We start from the raw sequence: 24,721 nt of genomic DNA on the forward strand, positions 1-24,721 counted from the left end.
TAAAGGCAAAAGACACACAAAGATTGAAAGTGAGGAGATGAAAAAAGATATTTCATGCAAGTAGAAATGACAAGAAAGCAGGAGTAGTAATACTCCTATCAGACAAAACAGGCTTTAAAACAAAGGCCATAAAGAAAGGCAAAAAAGGACACTGTATAATGATAAAAGGATCAACAAAGAAGAGGATACTACAATCATTAACATACATGCACCCAATATAGGAGCTCCTAAATACATAAAACAAATACTAACAGACATAAAGGGAGAAACTGACAAGAATACAATAATAGTAGGAGACTTTAACATCACAGTGACATCAATGGACAGATCTTCCAGAGAGAAAATCAATAAGGCAACAGAGTTCCTAAATGACACAAAAGAACAGTTAGACTTAATTGATATCTACAGGACACTACATCAAAAAAAAAAAAAGAAAAAAGAATACACATTCTTTTTCCAAGGGCACATGGGACATTCTCTAGAATAGACCACAAACTAAGACCCAAAACAAGCCTCAACAAACTTAAAAGGACAAAAATTATTTCAAGCACCTTTTCTGACCACAAGGGCATGAAACAAGAAATCAACCACAGAAAGATAAACGAGAAAAAAATGATTATATGGTGACTAAACAACATGCTACTAAAAAACCAATAGGTCAACAATGAAGTCAAAGAGGAAATTAAAAAATACCTTGAGACAAACAACAATGAAAACACAACCATACAAAACCTATGGGATGCAGCAAAAGCAATCCTAAGAGGGAAGTTCATAGTGATACAGGCCTATCTCAAATAAACCTAAACTACCACCTGAAACAATCAGAAAAAGAATAAACAAAATCTAAAGTCAGCAGAAGGAAGGAAATAATAAAGATCAGAGAGTAAATAAATAAAATAGATATTTTAAAAACAACAGAAAAAAATCAATAAAACCAAGAGCTGGTTTTTGGAAAGGATAAACAAAATCAACAAACCACTGGCCAGGCTCACCAAGAAGAAAATAGAGAGGGCCCAAATAAACAAAATAAGAAATGAAAGAGGAGAAATAACAACCAATACTGCAGAAATATAAAAAAATCTTAAGAAAATATTATGAAGTTATATGCCAAAAAAAAATGAACAACCTAGAAGAAATGGACAAGTTTCTAGAAACATACAGACTGCCAAAACGGAATCAAGAAGAAACAGATAATCTGAACAGACTGATCACTAGAAGTAAAATAGAATCTGTAATTAAAAAAAAAAAAAACTTCCCTGCAAACAAAAGTCCTGGACCCAATAGCTTCATTGGGGAATTCTACCAAACATACAAAGAAAAACTTACACCTATCCTTCTCAAACTCTTCCAAAAGATTGAAGAGGAAAGAACACTCTCAAAGTAACTCTATGAAGCCACTATCACACTGATACCAAAACCAGAAAGAGACACTACCAAAAAAGAAAATCACAGGCCAATATCTTTGATGAATATAGAAGCAAAGATTGTCAAAAAAAGTTCAGCAAACCAAATCCAAGAACACATAAATAGGATCATACACCATAATCAAGCTGAATTCATTCCAGGGTCACAAGGATGGTTCAACATATGCACATCAATCAATGCAATACACCACATGAACAAAAGGAAAGACAAGAAACACAAGATCATATCAACAGATGCAGAAAACGCATTTGACAAAATTCAACATCCATTCATGATAAAAACTCTCACCAAAGTGTGTATAGATGGAACAAATTTCAACATAATAAAAGTCATTTATGACAAACCCACAGCCAACATAATACTAAGTGATGAAAAGCTGAATTCTGGAACAAGGCAAGGATGCCCACTTTCATCACTTCTATTCAACATAGTATTGGAAGCCCTAGCCACAGCAATCAGACAAAAAAAAGAAACAAAAATATCCAAATTGGAAGGGAAGAGGTAAAATTGTCATTTTGTGCAGATGACATAACACTCTATATAGAAAACCCTAAAGACTCCACACAGAACTATTAGAACTCATAAATGAATTCAGTAAGGTAGCAGGATATAAGATTAATATAGAGAAATCTGTTATATTTCTTTACACTAACAATGAAATACCAGAAAGAGAAAGTAAAAAACAATTTTGTTTAAAATCATATCAAAAAAAAAAAAATCCTAGGAATAAGCCTAACCAAGGTGGTGAAAGACTTATACACTGAGAACTATTAAACATTGATAAAGGAAATCAAAGATTATTCAAGAAAACGGAAAGTTACCTCATGCTCTTGGACTGGAAGAAATAATATTGTTAAAATGCCCATACTAGCCAAAGGAATCTACAGATTTAATGCAATCCCTATCAAATTACCCATGACACTTTTCACAAAACTAGAATAATCTTAAAGTTTATATGGAACCACAAAATATCCAGAATTGCCAAAGCAATCCCGAGGAAAAAGAACAAAGCTAGAGGCATAACCCTTCCAGACTTCAGATAATACTACAAAGCTACCATAATCAAAACAGCATGGTACCGCACAAAAACAGACATATGAATCAATGGAACAGAATAGAGAGCCCAGAAATAAACCCACACACCTACAGCGCATTAATCTTCAACAAAGGAGGCAATAATATACAATGGGGAAAAGACAGTCTTTTCGGCAAGTGGTATGGGAAAGCTGGACAGCTACGTATAAATCAATGAAGTTAGAACACTCCCTTACACCATACACAAAAATAAACTCAAAATGGCTTAAAGACTTAAATATAAGACATGACACCATAAAACTCCTAAAAGAGAACACAGGCAAAACATTCTTTGACATACATTGTAGCAATATTTTCTTAGATCAGTCTCCCAAGGCAAAAGAAATAAAAGCAAAAATAAACAAATGGGACCTAATCAAATTTATAAGCTTTTGAACAGGAAAGGAAACCATAAACAAAATGAGGACAACCTACAGACTGGGAGAAAATATTTGCAAACGATGCAACCAACAAGAGCTTTATTTCCAAAATATACAAACTGCTCCTACAGCTCAATATCAAAAACACAAACAACCCAATCAAAAAAATGGGTAAAGGGAATTCCCTGGCAGTCCAGTGGTTAGGACTCTGTGCCTTCACTGCCGAGGGCGCAGGTTCAACCCACTGATGGGGGAACTAAGATCCCGCAAGCCGCGTGGCACGGCCAAAAAAACAATGGGTAGAAGACCAAAACAGACATTTCTCCAAAGAAGACACACAGATGGCCAACATGCACATGAAAAGATGCTCCACACTGCTAATTATTAGAGAAATGCAAATCAAAACTACAATGAGCTATCACCTCACACTGGTCATAATGGTCATCATCAAGAAGTCTACAAATAATAAATGCTGAAGAGGGTGTGGAGAAAAGGGAACCCTCCTACACTGTTGGTGGGAATATAGATTGGTACAGCCACTATGGAATGCTCCAGTGATCCCACTCCTGGGCATATATATGGAAAAGACAAAAACTCTAACTCAAAAAGATACATGCACCCCAATGTTAACAGCGGCACTATTTACAATAGCAAACACATGGAAGCAACCTAAGTGTCCATTGACAGATGAATGGATAAAGAAGATGTGGTATATTTATACAATGGAATATTACTCAGCCATAAAAAAGAATGAAATAATGCCATTTGCAGCAACACAGATGAACATAGAGATTATTATACTAAATGAAGTAAGTCAGACAGAGAAGGATAAATATTATATGACATCACTTATATGTGGAATCTAAAAAATAATACAAATGAACTCATTTATAAAACAGAAATAGACTCAAAGACATAGAAAACAAACTTATGGTTATCAAAAGGGAAGCGGGGGAGGGATAAATTAGGAGTATGGAATTAACTGATACACACCACTATATATAAAGTAAACAACTAGGATTTACTGTATAGCACAGGGACTATATTCAATATCTTATAATAACCAATAATGGAAAAGAGTCGAAAAAAAGGATGGATACACACACACACATGCTGTACACTTGAAACTAACACAATGTTGTAAAACAACTATACTTCAATTAAAAAAAAAGAAGAAATTTTTTAAAAATTCACATAATAAGTGTTGGTGTGGATGTGGAAAAATTGGAACCCTGCTGCTGGTGGGAATATAAAATGGTACACATGCCTTGGAATACAAGCTAGCAGTTCCCCCAACAATTAAACATAAAGTTACCATATGACCCAGCAATTCCACTCTGAGCTATATACCCAAGAGAAATGAAAAGATATGTCTACTCAAAAACTTGTTCACAAATATCTATAGCATCATTATTCACAATAGCCAAAAGGTGGAAACAACCCAAATGTCCATCAACTGATAGGTAGATAAATAAAATGTGATATAACCATCCAATGGAATATTATTCTGCAATAAAAAGGAATGAAATACCTATACATGCTACAACTTGGATGAATCTTGAAAATATTATGCTAAGTGAAAGAAAGCAGTCACAAAAGACCAAACAAAAGACCACAGACTGTATGATTCCATTTATATGAAATGTTCAGAACAGGCAAATCTATAAACAGTAAGTAGATTAGTGGTTGCTTGGTACTGGGCGGGGACAGAACAGTGGAATAAGAGGGTGATAGCTAAAGTATACAAGGTTTCTTCTTAGGGTGATGAAAATATTCTAAAACTGACTGTAGTGTTGATGCACATGTCTGTGACTATAGTAAAAACTACCGAACTGTACACTTTAAATGGGTAAATTGTATGGTATGTAAATTATATCACATTTAAGCTGTTACAAAAAACAAATAATCAAATCACTACTACAAAAATCATGGTTTTCTTACAAACATCATTTAAACTGAGGTCCATTCAATGACCTGAAAATACTTTTTTCAAATTAAACCAAAGGGCAACACACAGCATTTTTTTTCCCCAAGACCGTCAACCTTTACATTTTGGGGCTTTGTTATGATACAGTTCTGCTAAAAATAGCATTTTTACTATTAACCTTCCCCTATGCTACTTGTTGGAAAGTTGCTACGAATTCTTACGCTTTGCCCCTCTCCATTTAAAAAAGAGGAAGGAGAGAAAGAGATTTAATATTTAATGTATGTCTTCGATGCCTGATATTGTACATTCTTAATTTAACTTAATAATCACATTTACCTCCATTTCATAAGTGGGAAAACAGAAGCAGAGAAGTGATTTGCCCAAGACCATAAATGTATAAGGAGCTGGAGGATTTGAATTCAAGTTTTTCTGATCCCAGGTCCTAGGCTCTTCTCACTGCGACATGCCAAACCACCTCCCTCCTCAAGCTTCTTGTACTCTAAGTTCTTCAAGTTGAACCATGAGTAACAAACACGCTTACTTGGCAAGGCGAGAAGACCAATGTAAGTCTGCAGCTTCTCAAACACAGCTGTCATCTTTTTCATGTCCTGGGACAGCTCTAGATTCCTGGCTCGTAATGCAGACGTGCAAAGGGAAGCTTCACATTCTTCTTCTAAGCTAAGAAAGGGCAGATTTTATAAAAGCGAGCATCCTGAACGATTTTCAACTAGCTATAAGAAACCATCTAAATTCTCAAACATCTATATCTGAAGAGAGAATTTACCAAAAAAAGGAATTTGATCTCATTTACAAGGTTCCATTTTTTATACCATAATACATACACCTGCTTGCTGCAAACGCCAATGCAGCAAAAGACGACTAAATGGAAGAAAAAATAAAGGGAGGTGCCCATTATCTTTCCATCCTGAGAGCAGCAAAAACATGTTTCCCTTAAAAATATTTTCAGGAGAAAAATATTTCATAGACTGAATTCCTAAAGAGAATTAATTACACAGGAACTAGGAGAGAAAATCATTGAGAAACCTTTTTCAGTGTATGTAGGTTCAAAAGTCAAACAGATTGGAAAAAACAATCTATAGGCTCAATACAAAAATAAATGCTTAATATTCATAAAATACATTTTACCATTTTCAATTTTAAATGATGCTTTGGAAAACTTAATTATAAGGTTAAAAAAAACTACATTGACTCTTAAGAGTGTTTATTTAAAATGTGCAGTAATCAAGTAAAATGCTTTTTACACAAAGCTACTAAAGTTATTTGCACAGAATGATAATCATATCCATTCCCTCGACCTTGCCTCGTCTCCTCTTCTACTTATTTATAGCAAACAGCTTCATTCAGTACTAAGCCCATTTACTACTAATGAACATGTCATCTTGTCAACTAAAGTGGTATTTAAACCAATGACCAAAAAATTGCCTAAAAACATGAATACGTGATAAGATAGGGCTGAAGGCATATGGAACAGAACATTCCAAGAATAGGAATCTTAAATCAAGAAAGGACTTATCCAGTGTTTCTAAAAATGTAATAGTGAAAAAATAAATTAAGATAAAATAACAATGCTTAACTGTTTCAAGTAGTAAATACCACTTTTGCAATGGTTCTTTTTTTTTTTTTAATATAAGAAAAACAAATTTAATTACATATGTAGGGGAGTCCACAAAGACAATGAGACTCAAGGGCAAGTGGGGCAACTGAGGCTTATATATGCCATCCTGAGGTAAGGAATGGGATAGGAGCCTGGAGAAGGGGAGGTCACAGGATGATAAGAAAAGCAGATGTTTGGCAATTAGAAGTTTTGCAATGGTTCTTAGAGTCTTTTCAACATAAGCCAAATCAATAAAGTGTATTCAATTTAGTGTTAAACTTCCAGAGTCAATTTTCAAAAAAACTTTAATTATACTCAACTAAATAAAACATTTAAGGATCTGAATGAAACTGTAATTCACAATTATTAGTTTGTCATAATTCCGATTCCTAAAATTCTGTCATGTGCACAAATCATTGAATTCAGTTACTGAAATACCTTGTTAGGTTAGAATTAGGAAATAAGATGGCTCTTAACACATTAATTTTTTAATAATAAAATTTCATATTATTGAAAAGCTAAAACCTACTACTTTAGTTTTACAAGGACTTAAAAACTATAATTATTTGTATATTTTCAACATCTGTAAGTTATTCATCTACGTATTTCCTAAACCTTATTTTGCAATATACTATACTACATATATGCTCTTATTTCTCCTACGTTCCAGTTGTATTATTCTTTGATTACTTTTTTTAAAGACTAAATCTTAGGATGAAAAGATTTAGATGAATTAGGACTCTTGGTAGTTTTAGACCAAAAGTATCAAAATGTACAAGCAGTATTCTCAAATTTCCAATTACATAAATTATTTTCTCTTGCCTTTCCAGAAATGTTTAAGATGGAACATTTAAGGTTACTTAACGACACATCCTATGAGGGCTGAAGTATGTAAACAAAGTTTTTACTTTATAACTTAAATAAATCACCAATAATAAAAACAATATACTATTTCAAAGAAACCTAAGGATTATAAATTGCAATGTAGAGGTTAACTATTATAACCCCCATCTAGATGTTTATAGTAAAAGGATAAAAAATACCCCAAAATGAAACATTTCCTTCAATAAATGTGTCATTCCCAATCATTAAAAATACTCGTTCATATTGCATTATGTGGTTATAGTAGTAATCTCAGTACAGAATACTGAAAAAACCCTAGCTGACAAACTACAATTCAATTTTCTTACATATATGTTTGTGCTGCTCAAACCATGACTTTCCTTTTTCACAGAAGTCCAAATTGGTTGTGGTGCAGAAAGGTCAGGCAGATCACAAGAAGCACATGTTATTACTTTATTAACTCCAGCACAGCTCAGATGACACCTCACAATTCCCCAAGCTCCCTGGCCCAGAGGGTAAGTACCTTTTTAACTGATAAGGAAGAATCTTCCTAAGAAAACATATGTAAGAGGTTAAATGCTCTGAAAAAGTTTTCAATTTCACAGTTGTCTCCTGGAAAAGAAAAAATTTCAAGGTTAATAGTGTCATTTGAAAAAGAAGAGCTCCCATTTCCAGAAGTAAAACAGAGAAGAAAATTACCAGGACAGTCACAGTATCCTCAGTAATACTTTCAAATAAATGAAGCATTCCTTCCTCAAGAGGGCGGACATAGGATGCATTTTCATGAAGATACTGTGAGAACTAAATAGAAGGGAAAGAATTGTGAGTTAAATCACTGGAAAAAAAAGAATAGCAAAACATTCATAAATGGACTCGCTGAGTTTTAAACCTAAATTCTTCTGCAAACTTTTTTTGGGAAATCAGGCTTTTACACAGAGCTCCCCTCTAAAATCCTAGATATTATCCCCAAGTCCCCATTCCACTGCAAAATGAGGAACTAGAAGAGGGATGACATAATTAATGACCAGGCATGAAGCAAATGGGGAGGGGATACAATTTACAACACAGCACCGACAGGCCTTCTTCTCCAAACAACTGCTTCTTCATAGGGGTCCCAGTTAAAAAAAAAAAAAGATTTGATAATCAAAACTGTATGACAGATTTTTGTGTTATATAACTCATTTAATTTAACTCATTTTTTAGAAGCAAAAGACTTTTAAGTATAGTTTCTTATTTTCACTGTATACAATGTTCAAGGTTAACAAATTCCAGTAATGTAATTATCATCTAAATGAGAATATAAAAACTTTTATAACTGTCATGGATACTGTAATATTTACAAAGGACTAATTCAGTATGAAGAATAGATTCAGAAGAAGATCCCCCAGGCATTTAGACAATTGAGAAGCAAGAAGTTAATTTTTCACTTGTGAAATATCTCAGTTTTCTAAATACTGTATAATGGCTTAAATTTCATTTTCTCAGTATAGAAATGTAAGGTCTCATTTTGCAGATAGGTGATTCAATTGGTCCTAGTGCAAACTACACAGATATATGGCCCTGGGAAATTCAGTCTCTCTGGGCTTCGATCTTTACAGCTGTAAATAAGTTGAACTCTAAGCTCAGGTATAAATGTCTACTCTATGATTCTATGAACAAGTCTAAACGCTTTGGTCATCTTTTAACAAATGGTTTCTGAATCTTCAGTAATACAGACTTAATAGAAAATCACATAGGGCCTTTCAGAGGCCAAAGCACCAAGGGTAAAATATTGAGAAAAATATGAATTCTTCAAAGTAATGAAATGTTTCTGTTAAGATTAACATATTTGATTCTCGCTGTGTGGGCATAATATGGCAACAAGCTAAAATAAAGTAATGGCTGGAATTCCCTGGTCGTCCAGCAGTTAAGACTCAGCGCTTTCACTGCTGGGGTCCGGGTTCAATCCCTGGTTGAGGAACTAAGATCCCGCAAGCCAGGCGGTGTGGCCAAAAAACCCCAAAAACCAAACAAACAAATAAATAAATAATTAATTAAAAGTAAAAGTAAATAAAATAAAATAATGGACAAAGAATCAGTGGAAAAAAATGTTTTTATATTATAGGAAGTATAAAAGAAAATATAACTACATTAAAATGCTGCAGTTCCATTTTCCTTACCGAGGTCATCTGAAAGCTTTTTCCCATGGTGATATTAAAGAGCATTTCAAAGGCCCAAAGTTTAATTTTTATGAACTTCAAAAGATTTGTGGAGTCAGATGAAAACTGATGAAAAGCAAGCATCTGCTGAGGGCTTCCTATGAGTACAGCAGCATGATGACGATGGTAAGAGCTAGCCTTTACTGAGTACTTACTATGTGCCAAGCACTGTTCTTAGGACTGTACACGTATTATCTCATTAAATCCTCAAACATACCTACCTGTGGGGTAAGTACTTTATCCTCCATTTTCAAGATGCACAGAGAGGTTAAATAAACTGACCAAGGGGACACAGAAAGTGGCAGAACTGGGCTGCCACCCCAGAAGTATGACTCCAGAATCTAAGCCTTTGCTATACTAATAGGATCTGTGGACATAAACACTATTCAAACCCTGGAAATACTGCATGATGCACACACAGACACCAAAAAAAAGCTGATGAGAAGAATCAGGTAAGTAGAGAGTGGCATGACTCACTTCAGACACCACAGTATGGGGCACTTAGAGTTCATCTATTGCAAGCCCCCTAATTTCCTCCCTTCAAGATGGCCCCAATAATCCCCACCTCCTGCTATTCTTGGCTCTGAGTAACACCCTCGCACACTGTGTCAGGGCCAGTCTGTGTTACCAGCACGATATGGCAAAAGTGGTGGTATGTGACTACGTGCCTACTCCCTATGGTTTCCTACTCCATGGTTTTGCTCATGTCTTTCCCTCTTCTGCGGGGAAAAAATACCCACCCCGCTTCGCTCCTCCTATGCAAATCATGCTCATTTTTCGAAGTCCAGTTAAATCACCAAAGAACCTTTCCAGACACTACCACAGACAGCAATCTCCCCTCCCTGATGACCTCATATCACTTACTGCCCATACCACTCACTCACACTAAGGTCTTTAACAACTCCCTTACTATTTCATTTCTTAAGAATCCCCACGTTTGCCGTATTTTATCTTGAGGGTAAAGACTACGACTTGTAGCTTTTCCCACGTCCTCCACAGTACTTGGCGGAGGCACAGAAGTGGTCTGATAATTAGTAACAAGTCTCCACATTTGTTCAGGGCAAACAAAAGGTATCCTGAGTTAAATGTACCTTCTGATTCAATGGAGATATAGTGTCAATGGCAGAATCAACAGGAAAAATCTGAATCCTCTGTTCTGTATAGGTGTGAAAGTTCAGAAGACCCTTGACAAGATCTTGAACAAAAGCCAGGGCCTGCCCAGCGATATCCCGCATCTTCAGCTTTAAAATGAAAAGGATATAGTTAAAGTCAACTATCAAGTTATTACCCCCAAACAACTTTGTTAAGTCTGCTTTTGGAGAAACATTTGAACTCTAGTATAATTAATTATTCCTTAATTTAAATTCATTTGCTCCCACTTAGATTTTAATACTACCGTCTAAGTAAATTACAATAGAAAGCCGCCAGTTTTGGTAAATATACCTCTCCACTTAACCTAGACTGTTTAAGTGCAAAACCTAAAAGAAAGGTATGACTCAAAAATCAGTGCATCCCACAATTCAGTTCTAATGTTATCGGACAAGAGACAGCAAAAATCTATATTATTTACCAATTCAAAAACCAGCGAGTTACACAATTTTTAAGAATGTATGAGAAAAGAAAGTAAAGTTAAACGCAATGGTTTGGTGCACTAAACAGGGGCCCAAACAACTAATTGGTGTTTCTGAAAAGTCTGACACACACATCACTGAAAATAAAAACTTCATCTTTACCTGATGTCTCCTATTGTGGACTGGAACGTTCAGAGCGTTATACCGACTATATTCTACAAAACAAAAATGGCTGTTCATTAAGTCATTTTACATTGACGAAAAAAGAGCTTAACTGAGAAATAATAAATGCTCACCCCATTTCCCAGCTTCTCTCCCCCTCAGCCCCTTCCCTTCCTGATCACTGCGGTGCACTCCGTACAGGCCTCTTTGTACTCTGTACCCCTCATTCCCACCACTCCCAACAGGGGGTTCATCCATCCCAGTTGGGTCAACATCAGTTTCTCTCCCCAGATCTAGGCTTTTATTCACAAATGTACACACCAGTAGGTAAAGAGATGCACACCAATCTGTTAGAATATTAAGCCACAACAAAGTTACCCTCAACATCTTTCCCATAAACCTGCTCCCCGTCTGCCTCTTTGATTTCCGTCAACTGCACCACACTGCCTCCTCTTGCTCCCTTGCCTCCTTGCATCTCCCTGACAACTCAGGCTCCCGCCCCCATCACAGCACACCAGGACTACCATCACAACAGCATCAGCCCCCTTCTCCCATTCCTGGGTAGTCTACACTCTGTTGCCAGATTAACTCTGTGAGTGCACAAATTTCACCAAGACATCCCCAAAAGCTTCTGCAACAACCTACTGCCTTGCAAATTAAGTCCCAATTCCTTTGCCCAGAACTTGAGGGTCCAGCCCCACCCTCCCTTTCAGAACTTACCCATCATTGGCCTCCACATCCCACCCACTCTAGCCTCCAGTCATACTTAACTAATTACTGCTGTCAGGCCCTGACAGCACCTTTATCCTACATACCATACTCCATGCAATTCCCTGGCTCGTTCTCCCTCACCTCTCTGACCAATAAAACCTACTTTTGCATCCTGGCCCAGCTCAAAGCACACTTCTTCCAAAAGGCTTCCCCAAACAACCCCACCAGTAGTAATCATCCTTACTCTGAAACCCCAAGAGGTTCTTCATGGAATAGCTTAGCTTATATTTTAGATATTTCTCTATCTTATTTCTCCCCTACTGGACTATAAATTCCTTGAGGGTAGGTAGAGATTTTCGTCTTATAAGTTTTTGCATATCCTGTGCTCCCCACCCATTTAGACTTTCAGTAAATAATCTCTAAATATTTCGGAACTAAAAGTAGTAACCTACTTGTGACATGGTAAGAACCTAAAATAGGGTGACAACTAGTATTGGAAAAGAAAGGATAAACCCAAAGAGATTCAGAAGGAAATGATTAGAACCTGATGACTAAGGATTAAGGGGAAAATGAAATGCCAAGGTTTTAAGTCTAGTGGATCAAAGTATGCTGGTGCTATTTACATTAATGTAGAAAGCAGTAACAGGTGTTGTTTTCAGAAGAATTTAGGTTTTTGATATAATAATGACATATGCTGATTTCAGTGTTAGAGCAAACTGCTATTTTTCTTTGGTGTCTTTTCTTCCCTCTTTTTTTAGGTCTTCCCTAAGAAAAATTGAGAAGTCAAAAATTAATTTCAATCATATAATTGTGAAAAGGAAATGTGTACTAATTTAAGTTTCTGCATCAAAACAATTGTTTTCTTTGTCTTCAAGGTTTAGATTTAATACCTGTCTAAAGGTTACAAATTTGGCATCTGTTATATATGTAAATTGATTTTTCTTTTTTTAACTTCTTTTTGTTGCTCTTGGCTGTGTAAATTACCAGACCATTCCCAGGATGAGCAGGAAGCAGGGCTTACCCAAGTCAACTCCCTAACTATCTCTGGGGATTGTCCAAAGGGCAGGAGATACCAGGCTAAGAAGATTTACCTCCCACCCATCCCCCTACTCCTCTCCCACCTTGCCACCCATCATGATCAAATTTTCTTGTACAAATATTCAGGTACTTTATGTGCAGGTTGGTTTTCACCTTGGGATATGTTAAATACATGCAATTAAAAAATGTGACTTTGGGCTTTTTCCAAGAAGCCTAACTTCAGCATAGTTATGTGACAAATTAAAATCTCCCTATGAAACATGAAGGCCAAAGCTGATCAAAAGGACAAAAAGAAAGCAACCCTCTGTTACAAGGCCAATGAGATTTTCTGCCAAATAGATTACAAATTATTTTAATTAGTTGGCTATCATAAAGAGGTTCAGAGTTGCAAATAATGGAAAACTGTACATAATACCTACTTGTATCATTAAAAGGTACTTTTTCACTGATGATTGATAAGGATTCCTCTAATCTACTTGACAAATTTTCATGAAGATTCTTTAACTGTAACTGACTGAAAGAAAAAATACAAAACCACATTATCAATAGACAGTAGATCATCATTTGCTTGTTACTTCAACAGCTGGTATCAGGCTTTCAGAGGATGGTACCTGACACCTGGGATACCCTTGGTAGTAGAGAGTTGTTAAAAAAAAAATGAAGATAAGAAAAATACTAAGCCTTGATTCTAAAGCTCCTGAGACTCCTGTTGAATGACTGGAAGTTTCGAAGAATTTATCACAGTCCCAATATCTTATACAATTTTAAGTTTATCTCCCCAAGCTCAAAATAATCTTAGAGCCATTTCAAACTCATAAATTTTCTCTTTACAACACATAAATATTTGTCCAAGTATTATGGTAAACGTTTTTAAAGTATTAAAGCGTTTATTTTTTCCTTGAGCTCAAAATCTGATCATTTTTGGTTCTGATTCAATTAAGAGCATAGATACACCATGCATATTCAATGCAACTAAACTGAAAAAATTCACTTGATTGATCCTATTAAAACCTAAAATATGTCATTTATCAAATAAATGTTGGTGCATGCTCTTACTACCTAGAGATAAGTAATATTTTAAGATGTAAATATCTCCAAATTATCAATAGATTGCATAACCTCATTTTATTTAAAATGTACCATTAAAAGGTTGACACCATGATCATTAGTCAGTTTTCCTGCCTGGGACTCTCAGAAGGCCTCCTCTTTAGAGTAGTCTAAAACAGAAAGGATCCAGTCCTCAGTATTGGAGCCCCAGAATGCCATCTGCCACAGTCCAAAACATCTGCAGGCTGAGGACTAACGCACAGGCCACTCTACAAAGAATTCATAAGGTCCCAGAGATAACAGAACTGAAAAGGACCCTGGAGATGATCTACTCCTGTCTCATTGCAAATGTGAGAAAATTAAGACAGAGGAGCTACTACACCAAAACTCGGGTCTTCTGATTCTCACTTCAGGGCCCCTTGGAATTCACGTTTCCACATACCATTCTTCTGTCCGAAGTCGACATTCCTTGGCCTCCTTTTCTAGAGTCTGAGATTTTACCTGAATTTTAGAAGGAAAAAAAAGCACAGGGAACTCTACTCAATATTCTGTAAGAAACCTAGATGGGAAAAAAAAATCTGAAAAAGAATGAATATATGTGTATGGGTAACTGAATCATTTTGCTGTATACCTGAAACTAACACAACATTGTAAATCAACTACACTCCAATAAAATTTTAAAAAATTAAAAAATTTAAAAAATAAACTATGCCAAACTATATTGTTTGGCTTTCCATTTTGAAATCCTGCAGGTAGAGAAAAAATTTTTCTACTCTTTTTTTTATTTTCTGGTTTTCCCCTATAAATTTTATATAGCTATTTACTTGAAATTGTGTTCAATTTGCTAGAAATGTGGTGTGACAAATATAACTAACCAAAATTATATGCATATTGGTCTGTCAAAAAAAAAAAAAAAAGAAGAGCGGACGGCTCAGGCCACAGATGTGAGCTCGCTGAGGAGACGCTGCAGGCAGCAGTCCTGCCTTGAACAGCTAACTTCTGTTCTACAGAGCAGGCGGATGATTTCCAAAAGCCTGGACTATTTTTTCACGTGCTCTCCCCAACGGCGGATCTTACCTCTAGTTTAGCCTTGTCGTTCTGCAGCTTCTCGATGGTTTCCATGTACTTCCGGGTCAGGCCATCGACCACAGCTTGGTGCTGGGCCGTTTCCATCTCCAGAGTGGCCAGCCGACTCCTGAGCTCTGCTTCCACGTGCTTGTGCTGCTCATCGGCTTCAAAAAACTGAAAAGAAAAGAGCATGGTGTCTTCTCACAACATCCCAATATACACAAATGAAGAGAAAACAACTGCAGCAACTAATCACTGAGCAACTTCCATAAGGTTCCATGTGCTGACTGTGCAAAACCACACAGGCATGAGCTCGGTGGAGACTCGCGGCAGGTCAGAGGTGGTGTACTTGCAATCCCTCCTTTACAGACGGTGAAACAGAAGCTTCAAGGGATGACCTAACTTGTCAAATGTCTCACAGTCACAGACTGACTCCAAAGCCTGTACCTCCTTCCTCCCAGGCTCATGGATTTCTATTTCAAACCATTTCTGGCACACAGAGAACTCAACTGACCAGGGTATAACTTTTCTGTTAGGCTGACTTCTGCAATTAAATAATCAAAAATCAAACAGATGTTACTCCTGAAGCAGGTAAGGCTCCTTTCCTTAATGAGAAGCCAGTAGTAATTAAGAATTATGAATACTTAACACAAAATTCATGAAGTCAAAAGTTCAGTTTGTAAACATTTTCAAAGACTGAGAATGCATATTTATTTTCCACTGTTTGACTATGCTCACCATTTCACACAAAAAATCAGGAGGCATAGTTGAATACACTACCCTACGACTCTTAAAAATATGCTGAATGGTTTGGAGCAGACACTGATTACTCAACATTCCATAAATATTTGAGGGCCTGCCATGAGTGAGGCCCTGTCCTGAGGCTGGGCAGACAAAACCGACATGGTCTATACCCTAATGAGACCTTACAGACTAACAGGGAAACAGATAAAAACCAACTAAGCTGTCATAAATTAAAAAGCAAACACTACTTATTGATAAGCCCCCATCTAAATGATCCATCCAACCATCTCCTATATAAAATGAAGAGTGCCCAGTATACTTCTTTATTGTTAACTTATGAAGTTATTCTGCTGTCCTCTGAACAAGTGCATATTCAAAGCACACATCCGTATTAAAACATGAATGAGATCTAAGAAATGAATGAATGACAGTGATGTATGTACCTAAGGACCACAGGAAACATTAAAACACCCACCCATACACAAAACACTCTATCTTGCACTGGTTTTCCCACATTGCAGATCATACAACCCATTTTTAAATTCATATGGAAAAACAGAAAGATTTTCTCACTTGTATGTGCAACCGTTCATTCTCTTCTATCTTCTTTTGCAGGTCTTCATCAAAGACACTCTTCTGCTCTTGACTCAACTGAGAAGAAGATTCTCCACTTTTCTGATGGAAAGAATAAGTTATGTCCACATAACTTTCATCCTTTAGAGAAACATCCTAAGGTACACAGATTCTCTATCACCTTAGTAGCTTGTCTCTTCTACGTGTTCACCATTCTCAAACAATCCTGCAAAAGGTATACAGTCCATCATTTAACTTTTCCTATGTGACACAAGTTGGAACTGCAAATATTGCAATGAGCAGGAAAGCTTAAAACAGAGAGAGAAAATAACAGATAAGGCTCACTATTCTTTGCAGATGAATTCAGGAGTAGTTCTGTTGGAAGACAGAGCAGACCCAGAAAGCTAGCAATACAAATATGCTAATAAATATCATTTCAATTAATCTTTTGGTGTGGGAAATGACAGTTTTACCAATTCCATGAGTCTGAGTTGCTAAAACTCCTTTAAGAAATTAACAGCATTCACAAAAATACATTTATACAGAAGTTCACATAAATTTCTAATTTAAAAAAACATAAGATAAAGCTATTATAAATAAACAGAAGGAAAAAGCTCAAAGATTATGAAAAATACCTGCCTTTTGCCTTTTTACCAATATTAACTTTTTCTACATAGAACAGCATTATTTAAGAGCCAATAATGAACATCTGTTTTCATGAAATACACACAGAAGTGAGACTATTCAAGGGACAGCCTAACAATGAAACTGTTCAGACATCAGTCACCACCCTCCTCTGCCTTTCTTGTGCTTCACTCCTCACTTAAAATGAAGTCATTTACTGATCCAATGTGAACCAGTGATTAGAAAGCCCTTTGAAAATGGAGCAGCTATGTAACAAACAGACAAACAAATAAACATTAAATGCGAACACAAGAGGTATGTGCACACAAGGAACACTGTTGAATGACATATTCTGGGTGCTTAGTGCTTCCAAATGTGGAAAGCTCTTATTAAAATTAATTCAGAAGTAATTATACCCAAATCTCTGCTAAAACAGCCCTGGGAGAGGATCTCACTAACCTGGGGACAATGTTTGAAATACAGATGGTTATTCCCTCCCCAAGGGTCTTTCAGAATTTCCAGAGCATGTGTATTTTGACAGTTTCCCAAGTGATTCTAATACGTATCTGTTTTGCCCTCTCTCTTCCCCATTTATTTGAAAATTACCACTCTAGAGAATTCTTCCATGTAGGGGAAATGCATATGGAAATGTACTAACACATAATTATGTCAACTGCCCATCATATGGCAAATACAGTCCTGGGTACTTCTACATGATCCCATTTAATCCTGACAACAAACCTGAGAGTATCTTCCCCACAACTGAGGTTGCAAGGCTAAAAAATTTGCCTAAAGTCATAGAACTACAAATGGCAGACAAAGAATTCAAGCCTGGGCTCAACTGCAAAAGCCAGCACTCTTCCCTCCACACCATGCTGCTTCAGAGTTACTGCGGGCCTTCTTCCCTCCAACCATTCTATTATTATTGCCTCAATCCACACATTTGTGGGGTGCTGTTCTACAAACATACAAGACTTCTAAAGACTCAATCACTAGCTCCTGCCCTTAAAAAGGAAGCAACTTCTAAGTCACAGAATGATCAAAAGTACTGGATCATCCATCTTAGAGTAATCAGAATCTCACCTCACTACATAAAACCAGAAGGGAAAAAATTATATTTACATCTCAGGACAAGAATACCAAATTGAACTCCTAAGACTAAACACCCGAAGAAAATACATCTGCAACAAACTTACAAGCCTAATGTATGAGTACTTCAACTGCTACTTTCACAGACAGCAGTTATACTTTGACAATGTTTCTCATTCTACCTGCCCTACCTTGGGTTAATGGCAACTCAGTATAACTAAAAAATATCAATAATTTTGACCAATGTGAGATACTCCCTTCACTTTTCTCAGTCACTAAATCAACTATGTGCATGTTGGCTCCTAATAAATTCTTGAAAACTCACTTCCATATGAAAATGCCTCTAATACTTGGTATATATTAATAATAAATGTCTGCTTTCTTGACCCAATATCCAGGTGTAATAATGGAACTTTAGAGTATCTGCAGGTGAGGTCTTCTGTTAAAACCAGGATGGCCTGGAGACGTCTGTACCTAATGACAAGGTCACACTAACTTGCTTTTACTTGACCTACCTTGTTTTTCTTGCCTCGGGGTTCACTAAGAGCCAGTTCATCTTGAAGTAGCTCTACCCTCTTGGCAAGCTGCAGATTTCGGAATGTCAAACTGTCCATTTCCTGCTGCAGTTTTCTCAGTGATTGATCCTTCATTTTCAGTTGTTCCTACATCAAAGTGAAAACAGACCATTCCTTGTAATTTAGCCTTAACATTTAAAAATAATGAAAAAAAAAATATTTTTCTTTCACCAAAATATAATCAAAACCTCTTGCTTTAAGGAATTCATGTTGTATGTTTATCATTACAGTTCCTATGTTTTTAGCTCTGTTTTGTGACAAAATCATTTTCTGGCCAAACCAAGCATATTTAAAAATAAAACTAAAAGCGTATATATACTGAAGTAACAGTCATCGACTTAGAGTAAAATATCCACAACTACGTGTTGTTATATAATGTTGTTATACTTGTGTCTGGCAGTGAGGAGACACAAAGTCTGAGGCTACAATTTTATAAACTTGAAAGTTCAAAGAGAACCTCAGACTCACTGATGATGCCCTTCAGTATAGAATAGAAGAAATAAATTTGTATTCACTATTTCCTATAAATCCTCCTTGAATTTAAGTCAGTTGAAATGAAGTCTTTTTAATACACTTTAAATTATTCTGATTTGTCAAAGATAAAAATCAATATTATCCTAACACAAGAATAGTTTCAGATGCTTTAAAGTGAAAATAGAAACAAAATCTAAAATCTAAACAACAGATCTTCTACTGACCATTCTGTACTGTTTATACCATGACAGGGTAAGAAAATGGGAAACAAGAGAAATATTTAGTTTCACTCTATTTTTTTAAAAAAATATTATTCTGGGGCTTCCTGGTGGTCCAGTGGTTAAGACTCTGTGCTTCCAATGCAGGGGGCATGGGTTCGATCCCTGGTCGGGGAACTAAGATCCCACATGCCATGCAGCATGGCAAAAAAAAAAAAAAAATTATTCTAACTATATTTTCCTTATGACGTTATGATAACTTTGTGTTCACTGGTAATCAAACACAGATGGCCATATACTACCATATATTGAAAGATCTTTACTTTTATTACTTTCATTGAAAAACCACTGTAAAGCTAAGAGGTCAAGTTTTAATGAATAGGGGATTTAAGGATATTGAAACAGCAACCTAAAAACCAGAGGCTGGTGTCTGCAATCTATTGACATTATTTGCATGTTGAGGGCATGGCTAGAGGGATAGAATATGTTTTCATTAAAGAGAAAAACATTTTCCTTTTCTGTTGTTTGTTTAGTAAGTCCTTAATTTTTACTTGAAGTTCAATGGTAAACTTAGGCTCAGCCCATGTCCAAATTACTATATATTTCAAATTATAGAAATTCAAATCAATGAATGCTTACTGTATCTATCAACTCATTGAAGAGACAAACCCAATATAATCAAATGCCTACTCTAACAGAGACATCCTAACATTCCCATTGAGCAAACTGGCAAACTGTCATTCTCACTATAATTTTAATGACCACTGTGATGAATAGTAAAACATAAAGTAATTTCTTTACATCCTTATAATTAGTTAATCACTAGTTGACTAACGTCCCAACTCCATTAACCAATCATTAATTTCAGAAGACATCCATCCCAACCTCTCTGTAAACCCGTTTCTGCAATGAGGACGATAATAGTGGTGTCTGCCCTCACAGAGCTGTTGTGAAAACTGAGATAATGGATGTAATGTGCTAGTGTAATGCCTGACACACAGTGGGTGCTCAATAAATAGAGCCTGCTGTTGCCAACATGGCCACTATCACAGAGTTAATTGAACACAACCAGCAACAGGAGGGTGTCAAACACCAGAGTGGGCTACTAAGACGAGCTAGGAAATACCTTCCCCAGTCATAGGTTTTAAACGAGCCAGGAAATACCTTCCCCAGTCATAGGTGTCAAACACCAGAGTGGGCTACTAAGACGAGCTAGGAAATACCTTCCCCAGTCATAGGTTTTAAACATCATGAGGAGAGATAATAATCATTTCTTCAGTGATTTAGGCAAAATAATAACTTGGCTAACATATCCTGACTTTAAAGCTTATTTTTAATCATCTCAGCTTGGGCGCAGAGAGCTTTGGGAGTATGGGTAAGATGCTCTGAACTGTCTCAGCCCTGAGTCTGTGGCATAGCACCTGAGGAGGGAGCGCCCTCAAGAGACAGATTTCTCTAGTGGAGGGTCCAACACCAGCCAAGTGAAAGGACATATCTCTGGGTCTTGGAAACCTGAGTGGAAATTCTCAGGATATGTCACTGGTTGGGGCCTACTCCAGAAAGAGAGAAGAGTAAAGGGAATCTTAAGCCCTTTTCTCTAAAGAGGGAGCAAGGGAGAGTGGGAAAGAATGAGGTAGGCAGTATATTTAACTGAAACTTGGCCAAGAAGGAATCCATGTCCTAGAATTAATTTTTCCAATTAAAAATATCACTAAGCAGTACTTATTATATGCCTACTAAAATGAGGTAGAAACATATTCCTGCATCTCCCGCCATATTTCTCCTCTCAGTTAAAGGTGTTGATGATAAGATGTATCACTCAACCAGTCCTCATTAACACAGGTTATTTATTACTATTAAACAGCTTGACCTCAAAGCAAGATTAATGGACTAAATGATTCACACTTTCAAATCCATTTAGTAGGGGACAACCATCGGCTGAATGCTGGGGATATAAACATGAATATGACACAGCCCCACAGAGTGCTATCAGATGAAGCCAGATAAGAAGCCCCATTAATCCTGATGAATTTAGCTATGAGAGAAGCAAGGTATGAGAGAAATGCATTACATACAGTCCAATAATACATTTTTGTAATTTCTAGCTAAGGAAGTCAAAGCACATCACATTCATACCTAAGCAAGTAGGAAAGTTAAACACAAAAAAACTCTTATTACCCTCCCCTATTCCTAGTGAGTCACTGTCAGAGTTGGGAATTTAACCCAGAAAACGAGCTGAATTCCCTGCTGTGAGCTTCACCAAACACTAACCTAACCCTCACAACACAAAATACCCTGTAGCCTACCTTTAAAGCAGCAGAATTCGCTTGTTCATCCACGACACCTTTTTTCAAGACCTGATTCTGAGCCCGAAGCTGAAAACAGAGGAAGTAATAATTAATTTTTAATATAAAGCAATCACTTATAGCAAGGAAATCACTTACCATAACTTTACAGGAATCAGTACGCTGAGTAACTATCTGCTCACATATATATGAGAACAAGAATATTAGCCCAGAAGAGAATAGTAGAGTTCATCAGTCTGCCATTTTACAAATAAGGACACAGAGGCTGAGCTGCCCAATGACAGAAAACTAATCAATGCAAAATTGAGACTAAAATCCAGGTCTCTCGACTTCCTGTACATGGTTCTTTCTATGAAACCAATCACCTCCCTAAATAAAAACTAATGCAATAGATAATAGGGTACTGAGTATGTCATTTTCCTTGAAACTCTGACACACCATTCATCTGTAAAATACATACAACTGGACTGATTATGGAATAAGAATTCAACAGAAAATCGAAGTATAGGGCATCAACATACCCAGCAGTACACTGTGCCTAATGTTAGTCATGCAAATATCATCACCCACAATAGCCTCAGGAATGGAGAACTTTTAATCAGGCATCAGCGGAAGCAGTGTACAAAAGCAACTAAGAAGCAAGCTCAATATAGAAACTGATAATAATAGCAGCTAGCATTTGAATGCTCGTTACATACCAGGCACTGTCCTAAATACTTTACATACACTACCTCATTAATCCTCACAACCCTATGAAATAGGTGCTATAATTATCGCCATTTTACAGATGAAACCAAGGTACAGAGAAGTTCAGTGGCAATGCTGAGATTCAGACACCAGCAGTTTTGACTCCAGGCATAATGTCATTAGACAATACTGGCTACTATTTTATAAAGCTACATATAAATGAGAAAAGTAGTGGGCTGGAGAGGTGGCAGAAGCCTTTGAAGAGGTAGGACTTGGGCTTCTTTCACAGTTTTTTTTAAAAATTGAGGTCTAACTTTATTGTAAATAAAATATACAAAACAGAAAGTATACAGCTTGATGAATTTCTACTTAGGTATACATCTATATCACCACCACCAGCAGGGTTTTGAAAGATAAACCTTCTGTAGTTATCAGCAAGCACAACACAGAGCATGTATAAATATAAATATACCAGCCCAGTGTAGCTGAAGCAAAAAGGGTTACAGACTAATTTTCTGAGGACTCAGTACAGAGACCATGAAAGACCAGGTTCTTCTCTGAGAAACTAAATGAATGGGACAATTTTATCTATGAGCTTAAAAAAAAAAACTACTTCTAGTTCTGCATAGCTCACATCTGTCTCCTGAGAACAGAAATGACCTTTTTCTATGCCAAAAGAGTAGGAATATTTGAATATTTATGAATTATCTATGATTGTTTTTGTGTGGCAATGACAGAGATGAGTAGATGCAACAGAAACCATACGGCTCCAGGACTAAAATATTTGCTATTAGGCTCTTTACACTCTGCTCTAGAAGTTCAGAAGAGAGAAATAAATACCACTTTAATGTTGACTTCCATTGCGTAGTATTTTACCTTTTAAGCAATATCAACATATTCTTGGATAATGTGCTACCTAGGTAAGAGAATTCAAAAAATACTTTCAAATCCATATAGCCAAAGGACAGTGATACTACTTCGGTCTTTAGGTTTCATTTCAGACCCCTGTTCTAACTTTGCTCTCTGATCTTCTTTGTGTGGTATTTAGAAGCTCCTAATGACTGCCTCAAGGACTAGGGATGAAGCTTGAAATCTGCTGAACTGACAATTTTCTGTAGGACCAGAACTACATCAGTTTTCAAACAAACAAAAAAAAAACCTCACCTTTAATTTTTAGGGCACACTTATAAGCTACATAAAGCAAACTGAACAGCCTACTGTGTCATAAAAGCAAAATTAAATTTTTCAGATTACTGCTGTTTGGAACTTAATCTGATTATAATGAAAAATGATTTCGATTTTCCTTTGGAAAATAGTGTTTGCTAAATTGACAACAATTCAAACACAGTTTCAATGGAAACATTCAACAGAAAATGCAGCTTTTAGAAATATTTATCGAATATCCCTTTCTATTATTTGGTAGGTAGAAAAGGATAAGCTTGGCCTACTCCACTGCCTTGCTACCTGCACTTGGCATTTGGCATCTTCCTGCGTTTCAGCATCACTACTGCCACATCTCTGCATTACTGACCAACATCTTGTCAAATGCGGATACCGCTGTGACCAGTCTGGCCTTTTACAATCTTATCTTTCTCCTCACCGGCATTCACCGCAGTGGGAGGCAAATGCAGTGTTTGTTTCAGAAACAGTTACCGATGGTCACTAATGCCTCTAGGAGACTAGTGTGGAGACTCCAGGGGATGTGGATGTAACTGAGAAACAATTGCCCTGAAGTCTCCACTAGGACAGAAGAATTCTCCAGAAGGTGACAGAGCCTATTTCCAGCAGCTGTGCCATGCACTTTTGTTCCATTCAGTAGAGAAATGGTCCTCTGAATCCCAACTCAGAAACCCTCTTAGTCCTTTCAAACCTCATTTTTCATTGTGTTGTAACCTTTTGATTAGCTTTACCTTTACTCTGAAAGCACAGCCTTTTCTCATTTTGACCAACCAAACCCCAACTGTTCTTCTTGAGCCTACCTCCTACTCTGGTCCTACTTCTTCCATAAGTTTTCCCTAACCATTCTCTATAGTGCCCCTATGGTCCACAGTGACCTTGCCCTCAGTTCCCTGGGCACTTGCTAGTAACAAGACATCTCTTATTTAAACTGTTCGGTTTTAATTTTACTTTTTAAAGCAGTACATTTTATGTTTACTAATTTATGTACGATTTCTATACTCAAGTCCCATCTGCCAATTAAACTGTCCTTCACAGTAGAGACTACAGTATACTTCCTTGTATCTCCTGCCTACAATGAAAGATCAATGCTATGGATAGAGAAGGCACTCAATAAATTTTTAGTTAATTAATCAAATTAAGTGCTGTAAATAAAAGGTGTTTAAATGTAACACATTAAACAACTATAAGAGATA

At 36.5% G+C, this 24,721-nt stretch overlaps 1 protein-coding gene across 3 annotated transcripts in view; it reads right to left on the reverse strand.

Moving 5' to 3' along the window:
• PPP1R21 (protein phosphatase 1 regulatory subunit 21) overlaps positions 1–24,721 on the reverse strand; it is a 62,204-nt gene that overhangs the window by 31,818 nt on the left and 5,665 nt on the right. For all 3 annotated transcript variants that reach the window (XM_057558594.1, XM_057558596.1, XM_057558595.1), the window contains exons 2-12: positions 21,663–21,731; positions 18,605–18,751; positions 16,377–16,478; positions 15,069–15,233; positions 14,434–14,492; positions 13,364–13,458; positions 11,196–11,248; positions 10,554–10,703; positions 7,964–8,065; positions 7,788–7,876; positions 5,348–5,484 (exon numbers count right to left, since the gene is read on the reverse strand). In XM_057558594.1, coding sequence (XP_057414577.1) covers positions 5,348–5,484; positions 7,788–7,876; positions 7,964–8,065; positions 10,554–10,703; positions 11,196–11,248; positions 13,364–13,458; positions 14,434–14,492; positions 15,069–15,233; positions 16,377–16,478; positions 18,605–18,751; positions 21,663–21,731 — 1,168 coding nt within the window. The remainder of the gene's footprint in view (positions 1–5,347; positions 5,485–7,787; positions 7,877–7,963; positions 8,066–10,553; positions 10,704–11,195; positions 11,249–13,363; positions 13,459–14,433; positions 14,493–15,068; positions 15,234–16,376; positions 16,479–18,604; positions 18,752–21,662; positions 21,732–24,721) is intronic.

Source organism: Balaenoptera acutorostrata, chromosome 12 (genome assembly GCF_949987535.1).
Source record: "Balaenoptera acutorostrata chromosome 12, mBalAcu1.1, whole genome shotgun sequence".
NCBI lineage: Eukaryota > Metazoa > Chordata > Mammalia > Artiodactyla > Balaenopteridae > Balaenoptera > Balaenoptera acutorostrata.